The sequence below is a fragment of the Aethalodelphis obliquidens genome, unplaced genomic scaffold, assembly GCF_003676395.1.
Source record: "Aethalodelphis obliquidens isolate GAN/ISIS:26980383/991018 unplaced genomic scaffold, ASM367639v1 scaffold12, whole genome shotgun sequence".
NCBI classification, from domain to species: Eukaryota; Metazoa; Chordata; class Mammalia; order Artiodactyla; family Delphinidae; genus Aethalodelphis; species Aethalodelphis obliquidens.
The window spans coordinates 22341311-22365087 of NW_020837956.1; the positions used below are offsets into that span (position 1 = coordinate 22341311).

General features: G+C 41.7%; 3 protein-coding genes across 11 annotated transcripts in view; 1 reads left to right on the forward strand and 2 right to left on the reverse strand.

The window, feature by feature from the left end:
• GPN1 (GPN-loop GTPase 1) overlaps positions 1–5949 on the reverse strand; it is a 23017-nt gene extending 17068 nt beyond the window's left edge. The window contains exons 1-2 of one of the 4 annotated variants that reach the window (XM_027113530.1): positions 1964–2128; positions 1169–1262 (exon numbers count right to left, since the gene is read on the reverse strand). In XM_027113530.1, coding sequence (XP_026969331.1) covers positions 1169–1262; positions 1964–2113 — 244 coding nt within the window. In that variant the 5' untranslated portion in view covers positions 2114–2128. Of the gene's footprint in view, positions 1–1168; positions 1263–1350; positions 1873–1907; positions 1930–1963; positions 2129–5578 lie in introns of those variants that run through there. The other 3 variants (XM_027113531.1, XM_027113533.1, XM_027113532.1) reach the window with 3 other exon arrangements.
• Positions 2239–5572, forward strand: CCDC121 (coiled-coil domain containing 121). Its single transcript, XM_027113541.1, has 2 exons — positions 2239–2752; positions 3223–5572. Exons 1-2 carry the CDS (start codon positions 2256–2258, stop codon positions 4172–4174), a joined length of 1449 nt encoding a protein of 482 aa, XP_026969342.1. The 5' UTR covers positions 2239–2255; the 3' UTR covers positions 4175–5572.
• A 3243-nt stretch (positions 5950–9192) lies between the features above and the next one.
• ZNF512 (zinc finger protein 512) overlaps positions 9193–23777 on the reverse strand; it is a 35561-nt gene continuing 20976 nt past the window's right edge. For 5 of the 6 annotated variants that reach the window (XM_027113540.1, XM_027113538.1, XM_027113534.1 and 2 more), the window contains 4 exons: positions 15570–15671; positions 14582–14644; positions 13314–13412; positions 9193–11216 (listed from right to left, as the gene is read on the reverse strand). In XM_027113540.1, the coding sequence (XP_026969341.1) occupies positions 10908–11216; positions 13314–13412; positions 14582–14644; positions 15570–15671 (573 nt within the window). In that variant the 3' untranslated portion in view covers positions 9193–10907. The remainder of the gene's footprint in view (positions 11217–13313; positions 13413–14581; positions 14645–15569; positions 15672–23777) is intronic. The other variant, XM_027113536.1, reaches the window with a different exon arrangement.

Here is a 23777-nt window from a genome sequence, read left to right on the forward strand (position 1 = left end):
ATGAAGGTAGTCAAAAGTACTAACTTCCAGTGAATAAATACTAGGGATGTAATATACAACATTATAAATGTAATGAGCACTGCTACATGTTATATGTGAAAGTTGAGAGTTCTCATAACAAGGAAAAAAACTTTTTTCTATTTCTTTAATTTTGTATCTATGAGATGACAGATGTTCACTAAACTTACTCATGGTAATCATTTCATGCGTTTGTAAGTCAAATCATTATGCTATACAACTTAATCATATACAATGCTGTATGTCAACTATATCTCAATAAAACTAGAAAAAAATTATTTGGATGGAATTTTAAATAAAAAGGAAATTGGTCTGTCCAGTAATATCTAACTAAACCTATCCAGCAGTCAGGAGACCTATATCCCATCAACTATTAGAGTTCCAGCCTTTAAATGAAAAGATGGAATGTTTTTTTTTTTCAAAATTCTTCCCATAATGATTTCTGCTTCTTAATACAAGGTCTTCCTTAATTAGTATGTTTGGAGTACAAGCTTAATAGGATTAAAAAGAGACCAGGAGGGAAAAGACTAACATCAAGGAATAGTCTGAAAATCAGGAAGCCTAGATCCTATCAAGAATCAGGACACTGGATCCCATCCATTCTTAATCTTTTTTATACAGTAGTCAGGGACTCCTCTACAAGTCTGATGATAAGAGGGAAGGAACCCGTCACCAAGACAATGCACACAGGCATATATACACACATTTTCCCATGTAACTTTGCAAGATTCCTACAGATCAGTAAGCAAACTCTGCACAAAACCCACATGCTCTTAACTTGAAGAAAAAAACTATACAAACAAAGTTTATGTAACAGAGCCTGCTGAAGGGTTTACGGCTTAAAAGCCAGAGGACTGACTTTCTGTCACTTCATTTTCCCAAAGAACCATAGTCTGACACCCTTGGGTCAAAAGAGGTAGAGAGAATGGGAGTGGTAAGGAAAAAAAGGAAATTTAGCAAGAGGGAAGGAGTAAACAAAGAGAAAAAGGGAATCAGGAAGAAGCCTGTTTCAGGATGCTAGCAAATCCAAGGGAAACGAAATTAGGCAGTTTAGAAAACATTAAAAATGGAAGCATTGAAGACTCATAGGATAGGCTGACAGCTTTCCATTCTCTGAGAAACTTCACACAAGTTCTGGCAGTTTACTCACCAATATTGGCAGGAAAGGGAACTTCATGCACAGCTGGATCCAGGTTGATCACATAAGGTGGACACCCTTGACTATGCAGATATCCTGTGAGCCTCTGCAGACATATGGGGAGAAGGATGGACTGAGACCAAGAGGCATAATAAAGGAAAAAGAGAGAACTTCCACCCCTTAATCCAACTTACCAGAATTCTGCACTTCCATTTCCCTCTACCTTAAATATTCGTTTCTGATCTCCACCGCCAACATTCACTCTCAGTTGAAATGCTACCTTTCTTCATCACACATCCAACAGAGCCTCCTCTACTCTCCATCACTTATTGACTTGGTGGGTTGGGGGGAGCGGGGGTTTCTATCTCCCCCACAAAAAACATTAGCTCCATTTAAGCGGGAACCTTGTCATTTCCGCTAAATCCCCAGTGCCTGAAACATGGTAGGCACCCCAGAAGGAATTTTTTAGGAATCTACACCGAAAGCCTGTGTGCAAGCACTCTATTAACAGCCAGAATTACTTGTTAAGCCTCTGCCTTCGAGGACTTGGCACTAGCAAGGCAATTCCAATACCAAGTACGGTCGTCACAAATAGGCACTGAGGGTGCGCAGAAGAGAGGCTGAATGAACCCAGGCTAGGATCTGAGACGGCTTCGCGGAGGAAAAAACAGGGGTTGCTGGCATCCTTGAAAGCCAGGCGCCGGTACCCTCCAACTCCCCAGAGAGACCTCCCTTTCTCCCCTGGCCTTACGCCTGCCACAGACAACTTCTCGCGCGCTCCTACTACGCCCGTGCCGTGCAGGTCACCTGTACAAAGGTGGTTTTCCCAGACCCCGCCATTCCCAACACCAGCAGACACACTGGGGGCCGGGGACCCCCGGAAGCTTGCGGCTCCGTGGCAGCTGCGAGCGCGGCCATCTTGCTCCTGGCTCCGCCCACTCGACCATAGAGACGCATGTAGCTAGAGAGGCTCCCGCGACGTTCGGAGCTCTGAATGAGACTAGAACAGAGCAAACCAAACCGAACCGAACCAAACCGGCCAGAGAGGGCAGGGCCACGGGGCCAGGCGTGCGCCTTTGCTCTGTCCGTCCAGACCCGGATGGGGGCCCAACTAGGGACAGAGGCGGGGAAGTGGAGACACTGGGAGGACGAGTGGAGTAGGCCACCTAAAGAGCCGCTCACCGTCGTCGGGCAGGGCCTGGGAAGGGCAAAGCTCTGGACCCCGGGCGGGCGGGACGACAAGGGACCCCTGGGCTCCCACACTATGAAAGTGAAGAGAGTGCCTTTTCCTGTCGGCCCCCCGAGAGCGGGTAACCGAGCCGCCGGAGAACCGGCCGCTAGGGCTCGTCCGGTGACTGAGGAGGTTAAGCGGCTCAGGGCTGGACGTGCCGGGACCCGGGCGGGATGCGAGCGCCGGGGTTGCTGGGCCCCGCCAAGAGCCGCAGAGACCAGCCCGGAGAAACTGGAAAAACCCTCCGCACTGGGACGCCGTTTCCGCGTGTCGCCAGCCCCAGACCGTAGGGCTCTTTCCCTGGCGGTCTCCGCAAAGGTGCACCGTGACTTTGGGGAGGAACGTTTGGTTGCCGAGTTTGTCAAGTAGGTACTGAGGAGGCGCTTCTCTCCACCCAGGCGCCATCGGTACACGGAAAGGTGGTGAAAGAGCCGAGCCATGTATACACTCCTACTCCCGACCGCCCAGTTGGCTGCGGTGGCCCTTTGGAGCAGCTGTAGTGTTCAGTAAGCCGTGAGATCTGGGTTTTAGACCCAGGCTCTGCCACCCGCTGGCGGTGTACGTCGTGGCCAAGTCACTTCAGTTCTCTGAACCTGTTTTCTCCTCTTTACCCTCAAGATACTACCTCGCAGGGTTGTAGAGACGGCATATTGTCAGTTGTAAACTACACTCCCTCGTCTTTACCCCTAGCTCTGTCCCCCGTGCCTTGTGTGAGGAACATCGTAGGTGCTCCCAAAGACTTGGGATATGAATTAAAGTACGTGTGCATTTTTAAAATTATTTCCTAATTTTTCGTGAAAAACATGGGGGGATGTCTCTCTTGTTCTCCCTTCAGGTTGGCTGAGGACTCCAGTAATTCCCTTCAACCGGATCTTAGTTTCATAAATTTTCTCAAGCCAGAGAAGCTAACAAAGGTAGAGAAGAGGTTTAAAGAAAAGGCAGTAGTGGAAATGATGAAGCTAGACAAGCAAATCAAAGAAACTCAAATCCGACTAGAACCGTTAGTGGAGGAAACCAGGCAGCTGCTGGCGGAAAACGTACGTGTCGAGGAGGAAAACCAGTTCTTTCTGGAATACCTGACCAAGCAAACAAAGGAGTCTAGACAGCGAACCGAGAAGCTGTGGAACTACTATTTACAACAAAGTGGGCAGATTGAACAAAGGAGACAAGAATTAACCTCCAAATATGCGGAAAAAAATTCAGCGCTTAAAACAGAGCTCTTGCAGAAAGAAAAGATCCTATCCAATTTGAATAAGCAGTTGGAGGCAATGAGGGACATTTCGATAGTAAAGGAGAAACAGGAGAGAGAAATTCAAACACTACAGCAGGAGATAAAGAAAACCCACGCTGAGACAGCTGCAAAGAAACAGGCCATGCTGGTCCAGTTCTTCCAGGATAAAGCATTACTGGAGGCACAACTGAGTGAGCTAGATGCAAGGCAGTTGGGAAAAAGACCAACAAAGGAGCTGAACAGCAAGAACAAGGCCTTGGAGAGGGCAGCAAAACAGTACACTTCCGAGTTCCGCAGTAGCATCGACAGACAGCACCAGCAGTTACAGAAGGAACTACCACAGCTAATTCAGAAATGCCAGAAGTTGCAGGCTACTCACAGCTGTTTAAAAAAGAAGCAGCAGCAGCTGCAGCAGGAGCAGTGGTACCTAGATTGCTTAAGCCGGGGGAGGCAACGGCTGCAAGAAAGGCGTAATCCGTGCCCAAAAGGACAAGGTGCTCCAAAGACCACACTGAACCCTGCCCTAGGCACCAAATCAAGGACGCATCCAAAGTAATTCCTAAAATAACACGAAGTCAGGAATGGAGCAAGGGTTCTTAGGTGCTGCGTAACACAAACCAGGTTAGGAAGGCTCTGGGATCTCAGGGAGCTGTGGTTAAATATCCACCTTGACGTGTTAGTGTGAAGGATTAGGTGCTTTCCTCCAGCAGTACTGCTAGATTATGTGTGGGACTGGCTTCCCTTAAAGTTAGGTTTTTCTTTAATTAGCTCTTGGTAATAAATGGGCTGTGCCTCACACCTCCAGATAACCCAGTACCATTTGCCAAAAACCCAGATGTGAAACTACCTCAAGAAAACCACCTTGCGGAAGTGACAGGAAAATAGTTGTGTGGCGTGTTTCACCTAGCTAAGTTAGGTTTCTTTATAGAAAAAGCCCCCTGAAGAATAGCATTTCAGATTGTTATATTCTGCTTTCTGCTCTGTAAAGAACCAATGTCCATGTATCCTCACTTCTTTGGCCACCTTAGCACACAGTGTTTTTAAGCTCTTTGTAAAGTTTGTGCTGGTGATCAGGTAGCTGCTTCTACAGTTTTCTCATGATTGAAAAACTCTTAACAGCAAGTGTAATAAGCCTTAGGCAGAGTAACCTGTCTGATGCTCAGCCCATACCATTTTTGCTTTGTGTAAACTGTGTGAAGGGAAGAGAAGATAGAGGGTATGTATACCTGGTCAGTTTTCTGTGGAGAAATACCTCTAGCCTGAATGAGGTGACTGAGTGCTTCTGCCTGTTTTAGGAAAATGTATCAAAAGAAAGTTTTCATATATTTGGAGAACTTTCTAAAGAGTCTTTTGCCATCTCTTTCCCAGGCAACATCCTCAATTTCTAAGATGACAAAGATGACTGAAGTTTCGATAGAGTGAGCACTTTAGCTTTAGGTCACTTACTACGTTTTTACTGCATAAGCACTTCCTAGTCCTTGAAATGCGTTTTGTTATTCATGTGTACCCTCTTTATGCCCCTTCAGTAGAACTAGGAATAGTATTTTAAATTAATATAGACTTTTAGGGTAGTTATATTTTTGGCACTTAGGACATACTGATGGTTAGATCAGGGATTTCTTTGAATGCTGAATCCTGGTACAGAAATGCAGCCTCATTTTAATGTTGCTCCTTTGTGGAAAAACAGAATCAACTTAATGTTTTCAAGAAATTGTCAGTGATGAAAAAGTTCATAATGGTTTTCCCAGATTTCAGTTTTATTCATATGTAAAATGAATTCTTGTACAATTAGATTCAGAAAAGGATTTTGCCTCAATGTGCCTTAACTTCTAGCTTTAACAACTTTTCTGTTAAATGTGTAATGTCTTGGTTCTTAAAATTTTGTTATTGAAAATAAACTCAGATTATAATATACCCACTGATTTCATTATTGTTCCAATGTAATGTACCTTCTACTTACCTCTCTTCTCATGTCTTATCAACTCTGCATGTCTTCTTCATACTAGTGTGCACATAATAAAAATGCAGTTTTAGTGCACAAAGTAGAATGTTAGGTAGCACACAGTTGCCTTAACCTGAATAGTTCTATTCAGTGGAGCTGAAAATACAGAGAGCCTGTTTAAAACTATGGTATCCAAGACACATTCAAAACCGTTATTCTCTGTCGATGCAAAAAACATAGGAAGATATAAAACTAAGGATAAGGAAAGAGGGATGGGTAATCTTATTAATCTGCTGTTAATTCCCCCTCCTGCCAGTGCTGTCCAGATGAATTAATTCAGGAGTGAGTAACTTCCACCCTGTCTCAGTTTATTTTGAATTCCTCATCCCAGATAATGGATCTGATCTGGTGTACTGCTCCTGGCTGTCCCTTTGTGAGGCCTCTGAGGGCTTGAAGACTTTAAAGGGTGAATCATCTGATAAAGCAGCGGTCACCAACCTTTTTGGCACGAGGGACCGGTTTCGTGGAAGACAATTTTTCCACGGACGGGGGGTGGGGGTGGGTGGGGTGGGGTTGGGGGGGGAGGGGAGGGTTCAGGCGGTAATGCGAGCGATGGGAAGCGACGGGCAGCGGCAGAGGAAGCTTTGCTCGCTCCCCCGCTGCTCACCCCCTGCTGTGCGGCCCAGTTCCTAACAGGCCGTGCACCGGTCTGTAGCCCAGGGGTTGGGGACTCCTGTTGATAAAGGCCCTTAGAAATTCCCGTCAGCAAGCCAGCAGTAGGTTTGGCCAACGAGGATCTCAGCCTACTTTTCGTCTGCTTTCCTGTGCTGGAAAGGAAAGAGGGTGATGTTACGGAAAGTGCATTTAGATGGAAAAGACCTGTGAGGTGAAATTTAGGTTAAGACTTGAACGACATGAAGCCTGATGTACAAAAATTGGGGAAGAAGACATTCCAGACAGAGGGAACAGTGAATGCAAAGGCCCTAAGATGGGAAGGAGTTTAGTAGGATTAAGGAACAGAAGAGTCAGTGTGGCTAAGTGTAGTTGGGGAATGGCAGCGAACACGGACAGAGCAGAGGCGGATGAGGCTAAAAAGGTTAATAGAGTAGGCAGGGCTTGTAGGACAAGGTAAAGGGGATGACTTTTATTCTAAGTGCATTGGGAAATCGCTAGGCTTTAAGCAAGTGAACGAGGTTGATTTACAGTATAAAAACTCACTACAGCAGTATGCGGAGTGTACCAAGCCAGTGAAAAGCAGATGGAATCCAGTTAGGAAGCTCTTGAAAAGGCAAGAGGTGATGACTGTTCGGAATGGAATGGCAAACATGGAGGTGAACAGAAGACGTGGGGGAGAGCTGATTCTTAGTGTGAGGGGAAGAGGAAGCAGAAGAAAAATTCCTAAACTGTTCCTTTTGAAGAAGGAGGTGGGCAGAGTATTTTTTCTTTCTTGTTTGTGTGAACTTTTTCTTTTCGGCCACAACATGCGGCTTGCAGGATCTTTCTTCCCAGACCAGGGATTGAACCCACGCCCCCTGCAGCGGAAGCACAGAGTCTTAACCACTGGACCACCAGAGAAGTGCCTGAACAGATTTTTAAAATGAAGCATTTCACACATAGCAAAAGATATAGAAAAGTATAACAAACTCACTATCCATTTGAAAAAATAAGAACTTACCATTCACTTGTCCCTCTGGATCCCAGAAGCATTATCTAAAGTTGATGTTTATCATGCCTGTGCATGGTTTCCTATCTTTTCTGTATTTTATTAAAATATATTTATAGGTACTATATTTATGTAGTCTATATACTTTTACTTCTATATATCCATAAACAATAGAGCATTGTTTTTCCATGTTTTTAAACCTTCCACAGATGGGACTCTTGATGTATTCTATAACTTGCTTTTCCCAGACTTTATTTTGGAGCTGTATTCATGATGATACAAGACGACCTGGTTCTTGGGGTAGTGTTAAAGGGGTAAGGTTACCTGACTGAAATGGAAAATCCAGCCCGTCCTGCATGCTGCTGCAGAGGGGCAGCCCCATCCATCATCTCAGTTCACATCTGGTGGTATCACCCCCCACCTGACACTCCCCTAGCTGTCCCCGTTGCCTTAGGAAGAAATCCACTACCTCGAGTGGCATGCAGAGACCCAGGTCCTCTCCCCCAATGACTTACCCACTGAGTCACGTAAAGGTTTTCTGTGTCTCTTGGTTGAATGAATCAGTTGTTTTAAAGAGATGTGAGGGAAAAAGTGCTTTAAAACCTATTAAACAAATGCTAATTTTTTTTAAAAGAAGACCTGGTTCTTCTGACAGCTGTATAGTATTCCTCAGGATGAAGACCACAACTTACCCATTTTCTCCTGATAATGGACAAGTAGCTTATGTAAGAGACTAGGCTCAGGAAGAGACCCAAGATTATATCATGACTCAAAGAAAAGGCATTTATTTTTTGCTCATACAATAGTCTCAGATAGATAGATCATCCTGATTGGCAAATAGTCTTTCCTGGGGTCATTCAGGGAATCGATATCTTCCATGTTATGGTCTACCATGACCTAGAGCTGCCTTATCAACTGCATCTAGCCAGAAGAAGGGGAAAGAAAGCATGGAGGTACACTCGCTCTCTTAAAAGTCCTGGCATGGAATTGACACACATCACTTGCACTCACATTCCACCAGAGAGAAGTTAGTTGGCTACCCCATCACTACAGGGGAATTGGCTGGAGGGCTGGAAGTGCAGTCTAGCCATTTCTCCTATAATCCTATAATTCTGCAAGGTAAAGCCAATTTTGCTGGACAGCCAGTAGTCTCTGGTACAGGATGTTTCCAGTACATATTGGAAATTAGACTGCAACATCATTCTTGTAGATGTCTAGTAGAACACCTGACCAGGAGTAGTTTGTATAGCCGTAGGAGTGAAATTACTGAGTCTCAGGGCATATCTTCAATTTTAAGAGATCCTGCCAATTAGTTTTTAAATTGATTGTACCCAATGTCCATTCCAAAGTGCAGGGAGTTCACATTGCTCCAAAATCTAGCTAAACCTGATACCGCTCAACTTCAATAAATATTATTCTAATGAATTTGGTTAAAAATCTTAAAAATTCAATTAATATATTTAGGATCATCTCTAGTGAGTCCTGCTGATCCCTGGCTCAGACAGGAAAAATAAAAGGATCACCTGCAAGGGCCCTGGATGAGACTGGACAAGTTTAATCTCAAACCAGTTACAGGCACACATCTGTTATTGGGGGTTTGGGTGTAGACCACCACAATAAAGTAAATTTCATAATAAAGCAAGTCACATGAATTTTTCAGTTTCCCAGTGCATATAAAAGGTATGTTTATATTATATTGTAGTCTATTTAAAGTGTGCACTACCATTATGTCTAAAACAACAATGTACACACTTTACTTAAAATCGCTATCTGTAAGAGGAGGAGCAATAAAGCAAGGTATGAGTGATTCATTTGAACCAGCGCATTTCAGGGCCCAAAGAACCACTGACTCAACTGTACGTGTTACTTCTTCCAAACTCATTCCCATCTCTAGTCGTTATCTTCCCCAGACACACTGTGTCAGCAAGGAGACAGGTAGCACGTTGGAGTCAATGAACAATGGAAAACATCATTCTAACACAGAGTCATTTATTTTTCTTGCCATTGCCAAACATTCCCCAAGTCTTACTCACCAGAAATTAACAGAGCTTCTCCATTTTCCTCCCTGACAATCCTCATGTACGGAAAGGGCTTTAAGGGAGCAACTGCCAATGACAATGTCGAGTGGACAGACCACATCCTTCCCTTGTTGCAAAACTACCCGTTCTGGCAGTATCCCAATCAGGTTTCAATGCTCCCATGTTTGAAAGTGGTCTTCACAAAAGCCCACATTTTAAGGCTATATGGAGGAGCACAGAGAACAGAGTTAAAAGTGGTAACAGCCTTTCAGAATTTGAAAAGGCAGTATTGGTCCATATTAGGGTTAAGGGTCCCTGGCTTTTTATGTGGCATAAGCCACAAAAATTGGCAAGAATATAGAAGACCAATATTTATGGAAAAGGGGAAGAGAATCCAGGAATACGACAACAGAGCTGCTCTAACCAATGCTCCAGGGAAAGCCAGCCTCAAAGAGAAACAGGCTAACAGATACTATCAGGTAGGCATGAGGTTCAGAAAAAGAACTTTTCTTTCCAACTCCAGATAAATATCTACACCTGGTGTCAAAGTCTCAGGTTATAAAAAGGACAGAACACAACATCTAAAAAAGAAGGTAGAGGACAATATTCTCAGAAAATTCAAAGAGACAGACTTTGGCTAAAGGGAGATACGAGGACTTAACAGAGTGCAGACTAACAAGTCAGGTCAAGTCCAGGGGAGAAGGAATGTGCACCTTGGCTACCAATCCTCACAGGAGTACCAGCAATATTAGGGTTCTGTGTCAAACATCAGGAGCAAAAGGGTTTATTTCTCTTTCAATCCTCAAAACGTCAGGAGCAAGACAAGCTGCAGGAGGGCACTGGTCATAGCAACAGAGGAGGCCTCACACCCAGAGAAGTTGAGGCGGTATTTATTTTTGCTGCTACTTTCTTCTTTCCAGTCATTTTATGTGTGGGACACATTCCTCCTAAGGCTGCATTTCATGTGTGTGGGTCTAGTTACTTACTGCCACCTGGGACAAACAAAGCATTTCCTAGGAAAACCTGTGTCCGGAGGGTCTAGCTTTTTTATTCTAAATCTATTTTCTCACTTTCAATCCTAAAACCGTATTGAGACAACAAAGAGCCTCCATAAATTCTGTCACCCAAGCAGACGGGGGAACCTTATTAAAGGAGTGACAACAGTTCTAGGTTCTAGGCTTGTTATATCACAAATACAAAATGATAGATCAGTATGGTTTTAAAGAGTTAGTTTGGAATTGTTTTATAAGATGATGGAGTGACTACGAAATCAATGGAGCTTCCAAGAACATTCTACACCCCAGTATGGAAAGGATAATCAAACAGGTTTCTTAGTCTTGTATGGGGCAAGAAGGGCCTATAGTGGGCCTTAAGGAGGAGCTCTTTGGGCAAGATAAGAGAAAAATAGGAGGACTCCAATGAGAATAGCAGGAAAATCTACCAAAAAGGAGATGGGGGTGTGGGTGGTGGAGGGTCCACGTGAATCAATAGGGAAAACACTGAAATTTACACAGGAGGAAGGAGCTGAGAGTGCCACAGCCTTACACAAACAGCTGAAAGAGTAAATTTCTCTTCACTTGGCCCCCGTGACTCAGGCCTCTCCACACAGGTCCCTGTGACCACAGCATCCCATCCACTCTCCCAGGAGTGCTTTCACACTGCCTGCCTATTTCTTTCCTCGTTTATGATTCGTCTTTGGGGGCTTGACTTTCTGGAACTGTGTTGGCACTGGCTCCTGCTCTGGTTCTTTACAGGACGTTGCCACGAGCAGTTCCTCATGACTCCTCCTCTGATCCTTCCCTACTCTAAGACTCAGCTCTGTCTCAGGAAGCTCAATGCCAGGCTGCTGCCGCCTTCTTAGAGACCTTCGGCTCCTGTGTTGCTGCCTCCGCTTTTCTTCTTCTTGCTGTCGCTGTTTTATCTTCATCAGCTTCTCAAAGCTTTTGGTCGTTGTTGGGTTTACAACAAACCAATCCTACAGAGGCAAAACAGAAACATTATCCAGTCAAAATATAGTGCACTAGGAAGTGGTATGGGAAGATTTTTTTTAAAGGCATGATTAGGACAGAACACAGTAAAGAGGAAACAGATATGGAACCAGAGCTTAGAACTGTGTCTTTTAAACTGGAGAAATTCAGTACAGAGCAGTCATTACAAGCATTTCTTGTGTAAGACATGATTTCGGGTACTACTGATTACTTAGCATGATCCCACCCACTCCTCTCCTTTTAAAAATCTTCTCATGAGATGTAAAGCACTGAGCCATAGGAGATTTTTATTTCATGACAGTGTAGTGGTTAAGAGCATGAATTTTGCAGCCAGACCACCTGGGTGCAAATCCTAGCTCTGTTTCTAGCCACGTGACGATCAGAAAATTAATTTAACCTCTCTGAGTCCCAGTTTAAAAAAATTAAGGGTTAGGGACTTCCCTGGTGGCACAGTGGTTAAGAATCTGCCTGCTAAGGCAGGGGACATGGGTTCGAGCCTTGGTCCGGGAAGATCCCACATGCCGCGGAACAACTAAGCCCGTGTGCCACAACTACTGAGCCTGCACTCTAGAGCTCGCGAGCCACAACTACTGAGCCCATGTGCCACAACTACTGAGCCCACATGCTGCAACTACTGAAGCCCAGGAGCCTAGAGCCCATGCTCCACAACAAGAGAAGCCACCGCAACGAGAAGCCCGCACACAGCTCTCCGCAACAAGAGAAAGCCTGCGTGCAGCAACGAAGACTGAATGCGGCCAAAAAAATAAATATAATTTAAAAAAAAAAAGTGAGGCAGAAAGGGAGGAACAAGGTAAACATGTTTAACACCATAAGGATTTCATAAATACAGGCATAAATTATTGAACAAATACTTGGGAGCAAGTCCCAAACTAAGTGAAATTTGTTGGTTCCAACTTTTGAAACAGAAATTGGAGAAACAAGTGAACTATACAAAGGCCAGATTTTGTCAGGAGATAATTATCTTTCAAATACTTCCCAAAGCATAGAAAGGTAACATTATTAAAAAAAAAAAGACTGCCTTCCTGAAGAAATCTCAGATATGGAAAGGGATTCCCAAAGCTTCAACCAGTAAAGCAACAGGAACACAATGGATGACACTAACTAAAGCCCACACTGCTAAGAACTATTGCATCTGAGGGCAGAGGACAGCCGCAGGCGCTTGCTATTTTTCCTCACCAGGCAACAACAGTATCTGCAGTAAAATATGCCAAGAGAATGCACACTCTACTCCTTGAGCTTTTGCAATAAGGGTATTTAATTATATGGTAGAGAATTTCTCTGTTCACCTGGACTCCTAAAAACTTTCCCCAAGAGAAAACTCTTGACCTTCTGAACTTAAAGCATTTTTAACAGAATTTTTTAATTTTGAAAATTTACAAACTTTCCAGAAAAGTTACAATAGTTCAATGAACACCTAGATTGACCATTGTTACTCTCTCTTCCCCTCCTTCTCTCCCTTCTTCCCTCCCTCCCTCCCTCCCTCTGAACCATTCACAATTTAGCTACAGACATGATACTTCATCCCTAAAAACATCATGTACCTGCCTAAGAACAAGCGCATTCCCCTGCATAACTACAATACAATTATCACATTTTGGAATATTAACATTGACACATTACTATTACTTAGTAGTACAGCTAGTATTCAAGTTGCCTCAATTGTCTCAATAACATCTTTTACATTGTTTCTATATGGTATTTCAACAATATTCAAAACAGGTTGCTCCAAGATGTTGGAATACCGGAAAACAGGAGCACAGACATTGCTGTGAAACAAGAATTCCAAAGGTGTAAATGCAGCCTGGTTCCCAGATGTCTGATTTAATCGGACTTAAGATAATTAGAAGAGTCAGGGATGCTCACACCCACAGTGATTTTAAATGCTTTCACAGAAAAAAACTATTACACGCTTAATTTTAGGAAGTTTTTAAACTCTAATGTAGACCCTTTAGTCTCTCTGACAGTCTTAGCCTATAATAACAGGCACAAAATTCCCATCCCTTGTGGCATATTCATGGGGTCCACAAGAATATAAAAACACTGTGGGAAAGGAGAAACCTCACCTCAGCGTGGACAGAGTTGATGTGATACTTGACACCACTCTCTGACACAAATTCTTTTTGACATAGAAGACACTTGTATTTTCCAGCCACAAAGGTTCCCTATTTTCAAGAAAGAAAGAAAGAGAAGGGTAAATTCAGGAACACATACCTGGGCAATGGGTAGGGACTCTCAGAGATGAAAAGAGGAGATACTACTTCAGCAAAGTGAAGAAGGAAGAAAATCCGAAACACCACTATATTTAGGAAAACAAGTTTGGGCATACTATGACCATAACACATCTATCCTAATGCAGTTCTATACCAAACACTGACCCCACTGACCCTCCCCAACACAACCTGAAGTTCCCCTAATTTTATTATGTAACATGTCACGTTTTTCTATCTTCCCTTATGTCTTCCACTTCACTTGCAGGTTCTCTTGGCTCCTCCCCTCAAATTATCAAACTCCTTAAGTTCAATGAGGCACCAATGCGCAATTCTTCCCACTAGAATCAATCCACTGCTGCAAAGAGTGCCTTAGGAATCCAGAATTAGAAGAGTACCCTCCATAAGATCTAGCTGAATGACTCAGAAACTAGGATCAAGATGACGAACTCCTAAGTATTCCTGGACAGATCTGGTTTGGATGTCTCCAACTCCCTTGTTGCCTTGACTGAGACTTCTCTCTGCTCCTGAAGCTTCGGGTTTCCATGGTGCTTATTTTGTGTGAGGAGATACTTCTGAATGGGAATGGAAAGTGGCAGCCATCCCCATGACTGGTAGGTTGCAGGGCACTGGGGTCAACATGGAAAAGATTCAGTGAGGTGAATGGCTGTTAGCCTAACACCCAGGGATCGCACCTCCCATCCCCAGAAGCCAGAATAGTTCAGATGGGTTTGAGGATCTTCACCAATCCAGATAAGCACAATGTAAGTTGATTCTAGGAAGTTGAAGGCCCAATAAGATAGGGCAGGCGCAGTGTGGTAGACGCTCAGGTGGAAGAAGTTAAATCCCTGGTAGGGACTCAGAACTATATATTTTTCTCCAAATTTTTTCATTGATATGACTTATGGCTATTTTGGCCCATTCTGCATCTTGGACATACCCTGGCATCCCACCCAATTAACAGACCGAGGATCTTTGGGACAAAAAAAAACAAAACTAAACTAAACCAGCCTTTGAAGATAATAGCAAACAGGACAACTAGCTGTTCACCGAATCTGAATTCTCTTCCATGTCAGACTATTTTAGAGGTCATGTTAAGATAAATAGTTCAGAACGTTACAAACCAATGTACAAGAGCCCAGGTGAGCTTTAAGGCCAGATACACTACTGTAGACAGCCTCACAGCCCTGAAAGAGAGAAAAAGAAATCATGTGAAGACCACAGCAAACAGCATCCTTTTCTTAGCAATCTGGCCATTTGCACTAACCCACTGTACCCTTGCGGGGGGAGGGAGGGGGGAAGAAACCCAATAAATTGCACCACAAACCACACAGAAAAATATGTAAGCCAAAGAACAAAAAGAAAACCAAGGAAAGGTAAAAGAAAAAGAGGTAAAAAAGTTGTTTAAAAAAGCTTAAAACACTCTGTTCCCTAGTACTTTTCTGATACTTACAAAAATACAAAAAACTGTATGCTCAAGTTTTTCCAAAAACCAGCTTTCTTTAGTGCAAATGTGTCTCTTACTTCTTATATATCTACTCCTCCCCAAAGTACTGCATATACAGCTGTAGTAGATTAATGATGCCTGGAAATTCTCTGCCACTCTTCCCATCAAGAAGTGAGTCATTTATCCTCCCTTTGAAACTGGATAAGTCCTATTATTTTTTTGACCAACGGAATGCTATGGTAATGAGGCTGAACAAATTCTGAAGCTAGGCCTAAGAGATCTGAGCTGTTGCTTTTATGTTCTTGGAATACTCTGTCTGAGAATTCAGTCACCATGTACCCCACTGGTAACCCAACTACCATGCAAGAGAGAGAGGCCATGTGGACAATCAATCTCCCAGCTGAAGTGGCTGCTTAGAAGCCACCTGACATTCAGGCCCCATCAGAGCTTCCGGCAGAATGCAACCCATGAATGATTCCAGCTGGTGCCATATACAACTGCCCTCTGAGTCTTGACAGAATTGTTGACTTACAGAATCGTTAACAAAGTAATTGATGTTTTAAGCCTCTAAAGTTCAGGTGTTTTGTCACAAAGGAATAAATAACTGAAACAAACAGCAGATGCTTGATCAACATTTAGTGAATAAATGAATGAGAAAGAACCACCTGGTTAGGACACTGAATGCGATGATACTTCTTGATATCTGACTTCCATTTGTGTAGTACTTCCTGGCTGAAGGTCGGTAGCCCAGGACGAGTATATTTTAACTACAAGACAAGAAACATTTTATTGGAGGAATCCAACTTTCAACCAAAATACCCCAAAAGTAACAGAATTACATAACTCTTCAGGTTCATATAATTCTAGAGTTGCAGAAGTATATTTTCATACACAAAAATGATAATATGTAAGATCCTTTAAAGTTCCTGAAACACGTAAGTATAATTGCCTATTGTTCTGTCTTAAAATAGTTTGATTTTTGACAGAGGACAGGAGACTTTCAGATATAACATTTCATCTAAAGTTGAAAAAAAAAAGCTAGTGACAGAGCATTATACAGTTAAAATATTTGTTACAAAAGAGAAAGCAATATAAATTTTCCCTCTCTATATATAATATATATATATAATATGTATATATTATACTCAAGGGACATATATATATTACATATTCAATAGAAATATATGGATATGGGTCAAAGGCTATAAATCAAAATGTTAACAGTGGTATTCTCTGGGTGCTAGAATTTTGAGTGATTTTCTGCCTGCTTATCTGCATTTATCATTTTTCTTCAATGACATCATGTTAATTTTTGATATTTTAAAAATTCTAACACAAAAAGATTAAGGTTCAACCTGAAAGAATGTGAGAAAACTCAGGGAATAGAACATCTCTTCTTTGCTTATACTGCAAAAGTAGAATTATTCCTAGCACTTCCTTTCTCATGCTTTGACACCAGTTAGTCTCTTCTTACAACTATAACTAGTTTCCAGAAGAGTTAACACCTGTAGAGACAGTTCTTGCAAAGTTCACCATTGGTAATACACAGTCCTCCTGCTTGAAAAATGGAAGCATCTGAAAGGAAACTGATTCTCTGAGACAGAAGAACAGATCCAAGCCCATAGAGGTTAATGGAAGAAGTAAGAAAGGTAACCTAAAGAACCTTTGGTAAATCACAGTACAAAACTGGTTTTATTTATAAGCATTTCCTCTTTCTTAGTCATTTTAACAATATTAATTCTTCCAATCCATAAGCATGGTATATCTTTCCACTTGTTTCTGTTGTCTGCAATTTCTTTCATCAGTGTCTTAGGTTTTCTAAGTATAGGTCTTTTACCTCCTTTGTGAGATTTATTCCTAGGTATTTCATTCTTTTTGATGCAACTGTTAATGGGATTGTTTTCTTAATTCTGATTTCTGATAGCTCGTTTTTAGTGTATAGAAACACAACAGATTTCTGTGTATTAATTTTGTACCCTGCAACTTTCCTGAATTCATTGATCAGTTCTAATAGCTTTTTGTGGTATCCTTTGGATTTTCTCTATATTGTATTATGTCATCTGCAAACAGTGACAATTTTACTTCTTTCCAATTTGGATGCCATTGATTTTATTTTCTTGTCTGATTGCTGTTGCTAGGACTTCCAATACTATGTTTAATAAAAGTGGGCATCCTTATCTTCTTGATCTTAGAAGAAATGCTTTTAGCTTTTCACTATTGAGTAGGATGTTACTGGCAGGCTTGTAACAGATGGCCTTTATCATGTTGACGTATGTTCCCTCTGTAACCACTTTGTTGAGAATTTTTATCGTAGATGGATTGCATTTTGTCAGAAGTTTTTCTGTATCTATTCAGATAACCCCATACTTTCCATTCTTTAGTTTGTTAATGTGATATATCACACTGATTGATTTGTGGATACTGAACCATCACTGCATCCCTGGGATAAATCCCACATGATCATGGTGTATGATCCTTTTAATGTATTGTTGAATTAGATTTGCTAATACTTTGTTGAGGATTTTTGCTTTATGTTCATCAGTGATACTGACCTGTAATTTTCTTTTTTTGTGGTGTCTTTGTCAGGTTTTGGTATCAGGGTGATGCTGGCTTCATAGAATGAGTTCAGAAGTGTTCCTTCCTCTTCAATTTTTTGAAACAGTTTGAGAAGGACCAGTGTTCACTCTTCTTTATATGTTTTGTAGAATTGACCTATGAAGCCATCTGGTCCTGAACTTCTGTTTGTAGGGAGCTTTTAAATTACTGATTCAATTTGGTCTGTTCATATTTTCTATTTCTTCCTGATTCAGTCTTGGGAGATTGGATGTTTCCAGGAATGTATCCATTTCTTCTAGGTTGCCCTTTTTATTGGCATATACTGTAATTATTCATAGTGGTCTCTTATGATCATTTGTATTTCTCTGTTGTTAGTGGTAACGTTTCCTTTTTCCTTTTATTTATTTGGTCACTCTCTTTTTTCTTGATGAGTGTGGCTAAAGGTTTATCAATTTTTTTAACTTTTCATAGAACCAGCTTTTAGTTTCATTGATGTTTCCGTTTTATTTATTTTTTAGTGTCTATTTCATTTACTTCTGCTCTGATTTTTATTCTTTCTTTCCTTCTACTAACTTTGGGTTTTGCTTGTTCTTCTTTTTCTAGTTCCTTTAGGTATAAGGTTAGGTTGTTTATTTGGGATTTTTCTTGTTTCCTGGGGTAGGCTTGTATCATTAGAATTTAGCAGTTCCCTCTAAGAACTGCTTTTGCTGCATCCCATAGATTTTGAATTGTTGTGTTTCCATTTTCATTCATCTCCAGATATTTTTCAGTTTCCTCTGATTTCTTTAGTGACCCACTGGTTGCTGAGTAGCATATTGCTTAGCCTCCATGTGTCATACCCTTCTGGTTGGAAAAGATGCTTGATACGATTTCAATCTTCTTAAATTGAGACTTGTTCTGTGGCCTAGCGTGTGGTCTATCCTGGAGAATGTTCCATGTGCACTTGAAAATAATGTGTATTCTGCTTTTGGATGGAATGTTATATATATAAAACATATAAAGTCCATCTGGTCTAATGTGTCATTTAATGCCAGTGTTTCCTTATTGACTTTCTGTCTGGATGATCTGTCTATTGATGTAAATGGGGTGTTAAAGTCCCATACTAATATTGTGTTATTGTCGATTTCTACCCCTCCCTTTTTTTTTTCTGCCATACCACACGGCATGTGGGATCTTAGTTTCCCAACCAGGGATTGAACCCACATCCCCTTCACTGGGAGCGTGGAGTCTTAACCACTGGACCACCAGGGAAGTCCCTCTCCCTTTTTGTTTGTTAACATTTGCTTTATGTATTTAGGAGCTCCTACGTTGAGTGCATATATATTTACAACTGTTATATCTTCTTTTTGGATTGATCCCTTTATCATTATGTAATGTCCTTTGTCTCTTGTTACGGTCTTTAAGACCTATTTTATCTGATATAAATATCTGATCTATTTTATCTGATATAAATATAAATATTTTATCTGATAAAAATATATTTATCTGATATAAATATAAATATCAGATATAAATATCTGATATAAATATTTTATCTGATATAAATATGGATTGATCCCTTTATCATTATGTAATGTCCTTTGTCTCTTGTTATGGTCTTTAAGACCTATTTTATCTGATGTAAATATTTTATCTGATATAAATATAAATACGCCACCTTTCTTTTTGTTTCCATTTGCATGGAATACCTTTTTTCACCCCCTCACTTTCAGTCAGTCAGATCTGAAGTGAGTCTCTTTTAGACAGCATGTATACATGTTTTGTTTTTGTATCCATTCAGCTACTCTATGTCTTTTGATTGGAGTACTTAGTCCATTTACATCTAAAGTAATTATTGATAGATATGTACTTATGGCCATTTAGGTAACTGTTCTCTGGGTATTTGTTGCTCTTTTTTGTTCCTTTTTCTTCTTTTGCTCTCTTTCCTTGTAATTTGATAACTATCTTTAGTGATAGTTTTGGACTCCTTTCTCTTTTTTCTATTGCAGATTTTTGGTTTGTGGTTACCATAAGGTTTACATACAGCAGCCCATATATTTTTTTTTCTTTTAAGTTGATGTTCTCTTAAGTTTGAAGGCATTCTAACAACCATGCATTTTTACTCTCTCCCTCAAATGTTTTTGACATATTTTACAGCTTTCTGTTTTGTATATCCCTTATGCACATAGACGATTTTACTAGTTTGTCTTTTAACCTTCCTTCTAGCTTTGTAAGTGGTTGATTTCCTATTTTTACTCTATATTTGCTTTCACCAAAGAGATTTTTTCCTTTTGTAATTTTCATATTTCTAGTTGTGGTCTTCTCTTTTCCGATTAGAGAAGTCCCTTTAACATTTCTTATAAAGCTGGTTTAGTGGTGCTGAGTTCTTGTAGCTTTTATTTATCTGTAAAAACCTTTTAACTCTCCTTCAAATCTGAATGATAGCTTTACTGGGAAGAGTACTTGACTGTAGGTTTTTTCCTTTCATCACTTTAAATAAATCGTGCCACCTCCTTCTGGCCTGCAGTTTCAGCTGAAAAGTCAGTTGATAGTCTTGTGGAAGTTCTCTTGTACGTATCTAGTTGCTTTGCTGCTTTTAAGATCTTCTGTCTTTAATTTTTGTCATTTTAATTACAATATGTCTTGGTGCAGACCTCTTTGGGTTCGTCTTGTTTGGGCCTCTTTGTGCTTCCTAGACCTGGATATGTGTTTCCTTCCCCAAGTTAGGGAAGTTTTCAGCTATTATTATTATTTTTATTTATTTATTTATTTATTTGTGGTATGCGGGCCTCTCACTGTTGTGGCCTCTCCCATTGCAGAGCACAGGCTCCGGACGCGCAGGCTCAGTGGCCATGGCTCATGGACCCAGCTGCTCCGTGGCACGTGGGATCTTCCCGACCGGGGCACGAACCCGTGTCCCCTGCATCGGCAGGCGGACTCTCAACCGCTGCACCACCAGGGAAGCCCTCAGCTATTATTTTTTCAAATAAATTCTCTGCCCCCTTTTCTCTCTCTTCCCCTTTTGGGACCCCTATAATGTGAATGTTAGTTCTCATAAACTATCTTCATTTCTTAAAATTCCTTTTTCTTTTTTCTACTCAGCTTGGGTAATTTCTACTATTTTGTCCTCCAGTTCACTCTTCTGTTCTTCTGTATCATCTAATCTACTGTTGATTCCTTCTAGTGTATTTTTTATTTCAGTTACTGTATTCTTCAGTTCTTCTTTATATTTTTTAACTCTTTGTTAAACTTCTCACTGTATTCGTCCATTCTTTTCCTGATTTCACTGAGTATCTTTATGAGCATCACCTTGAACTCTATCAGGTAGAAGGCTTATCTACTCTTTCCTTAGTTCTCCTTCCAGGATTTTGTCTTGTTCCTTTGTCTGGAACACAGTCCTCTTTCTCATTTTGCCTAATTCTCTGTGTTTATTTCCATATATTAGACAGGTCAGTTACAGTTCCCCATCTTGGAGAAGTGGCCTTATGTATGAGACATCCTGTGGCACCTAGTAGCACACTCCCCTCTGGTCACCGGAACAATATGCTCTAGGGATTTCCCCCTATGTGGGCTATGTGAGCCCTTCTTTTGTGGCGGGGCTGGCTACTGCGGGCACACTGGTAGGCGGGGCTGGCACCTGGTCCAGCTGGCTGCTAGGCCCTGACTCATGCAGTGGCTGCCAGCCCACTGGTGGGCAAGACTGGGTCCCAGTGTGGCTGACAGCAGGTCCCCAGGGGGCGCTGGGACTGGTGGTGACCTGCTGGTGAGCAGAACTGGGTCCTAGGCTGGCTGGCTACCAGGCTTGGGGGCACCCAGGGATGATGCTGGCCTGATAGTGGGTGGGACAAGTCCAGTAAGGCTGGCTGCATAGCCCAGGGGGTCCTGGGGCTGGTGCCAACCCACTGTTGGGAACGTCCAGGTCCCAGAAAAGCTGCCTGTGCAACCTGGGGCTCTTAGTGCTGGTGCTGGCCCACTGGTGAGCAGGGCCAGGCTCTAGGGGTGTCAGGGCTGGTGCAGGCCTGCTGGTGGGTGGGGCCAGGTCCTGGGCCCAGTGGTGGAGGGAGCTGGGTCCCAGTGTGGTAGCTGCTCAGCCTGAGCCGGTCCTGGGACTGGTGCTGACTGGCTGGTGGGTGGTGAGCCCCTGGTGCTCACAGGCTAGAGGGAGGACTCCAGCATGGCACTTGCCAGCACCAGTGTCTTCGCAGTCAAACAAGCTCCCCAAAATGGCGGCCACCAGTGACTGTTTCCCCTGGGGGAGTCACAGTTGCCTCCTGCCTCTCCGGCAGGCTCTCCAAACCCAGCAAGTGGGTCTGACTCAGGCTTCTTTCCAATTACTGTCTCTGTAATGGGTCTTGGAGTGCGTGAGGTTTTTTGGTGTGCTATCTAAGAGGACAGTCTCTGTTTCCTACAGCCCTCTGGCTCTCCTATATGCAAGCCCTGCTGGCCTTCAAAGTCAGACATTCTGGGTGCTCATCTTCCCAGTGCAGGACCCCCAGGCTGGGGAGGAGTCAGATATGGGGCTCAGACCCCTCACAGCTTGGAAAGAACCGCTGCAGTTGTGAATATTCTTCCATTTGTGGGTCACCTATCCAGGGATATGGGTCTTGACTACCATGTCTCTGCCCCTCTGCCTACCCATCTTGTTGTAGTTCCTTCTTTACATCTTTAGTTGTGGATATAACTGCTATTTTCTGCTAGTCTTCACCTCATCCTCAAAGATAGTTGCTTTGTAAACAGGTCTGTCCATGGGAGGAGGTGAGCTCACAGTTGTACTACTCTACCATTTTGGCTACTCCCCCATGAATGGTTTAAATTAAACAGGATGTAGGGGGGACCCAAAATGTAATAAGAGTAACACATGAACCTTATTATTACAAACGAGAAATATAATTATTACAAATGAGAAACATAATGAAAGGAGTGGGGGAGGTGGGAACCCACCTAAGAAACTTTGGAAAACAGTACTTTGACTATATATGCTAAGGCTAAAGATTAAAAAAACTATATATAAATATTAGTCTCTAGTTAGTAAATTTGTTTTTTACAGAGGTATGGGTTAACAATTCTGAAACTACTTCATGCTACAGTAGGATTGAGCAAATAAATAAATATACTGTAGACAGTGACAGCCAGGATTCTCATTACTAGAGAAAGGAGTTATAAGTAAGGAAAAAAGAAGGTGTGAATGAAACTTGTAGTGTTGGACTGGAGATGAATCATGGCTTTAAACAGACAGATATAGAATAAATACTATTATGTGTATGTGTGCATGAATATTCATACATAAATGTCATATTTATATCCGTCAAGAGGACCCAGAAGCAATGACATCCCAGTAGGAATGAGTACACCTAGCACTCAAATCTTTGTTTCTAAATATATTCTCCAATAAAAGAAAGGATTCCTTAGAGGAACAGTTGGTTCCAGGGCTGGGGCAAGAAAAATACAAGATGCACCTACAGTATCTCATGGTGTCAGAGAATTAAAAAGTGCTCAAAAAGTGATAGGGACATGCTGAAACGACACAGGAGCCCACTTGAAAGAGCCCTTGATGGCCAAATCTGGGACAATTTGAGCAGCAAAATAATAACAGCATTGGATTATAACCCTAGAATAAAGTAAGTATCCATGACTCCATACTTACATAAATAAATTAATAGAAGAAAAAGATCTTTCTCACAGGAGAATTCCAATTAACATTGAATAAGAAATGATGGAAACAGAAAATCATCATTAGACTAAAACACAATAGAAATAATTGTTGCAGACAAGAATCACTGATGGATGCTAAAGTGGGCAGAAGCATAATAAGGCAGATTAGTTGAATGTCTCAATCTCCACACAAAATATTTATTAATTTACAAAGGGGAAAACTGTAATTTTGCCATGGATAAAACTGGACACCTAATCAAGTGACCAAGGTTATTATCATCAGTAAAAAGATACATATACCTCCTAATATGGTACACTGTGAAGGGCCAACATTGCTTTGAAGGCATTTTTGCCAAAAACATAAAACCTTCAATCTAATCTTGAGAAAATACCAGACACACCCACATTAGGGATATTCTACAAAATAACCAGATAGTCTCTTCAAAAGTGTCAAGGGCACAGAAGACAAAGAATGTCCAAAGAACTGTAACAGATTAGAGGAGACTAAGGAGACACAGTAAACAAAATTAAATGTGGAATCCTGATGGGATGCTGATGGGATCCTGTTATACTTACATGTAAAATGTTGGCATTAGAAGAAGCTGGGTAAAGAGCACATGGAAACTCTGTACTAATTTTGCAATTATTTTGTAAGTCTAAAATTATTTCAAAATATAAAGGTTTTT

Excerpts from the sequence above, each read along its gene's own strand:
- CCDC121 (XM_027113541.1), top strand. The coding sequence starts at position 2,256 with ATGGGGGCCCAACTAGGGACAGAGGCGGGGAAGTGGAGACACTGGGAG. Across the intron at positions 2,753-3,222 it reads TTGGTTGCCGAGTTTGTCAA|GTTGGCTGAGGACTCCAGTA; the intron begins GTAGGTACTGAG and ends TTCTCCCTTCAG.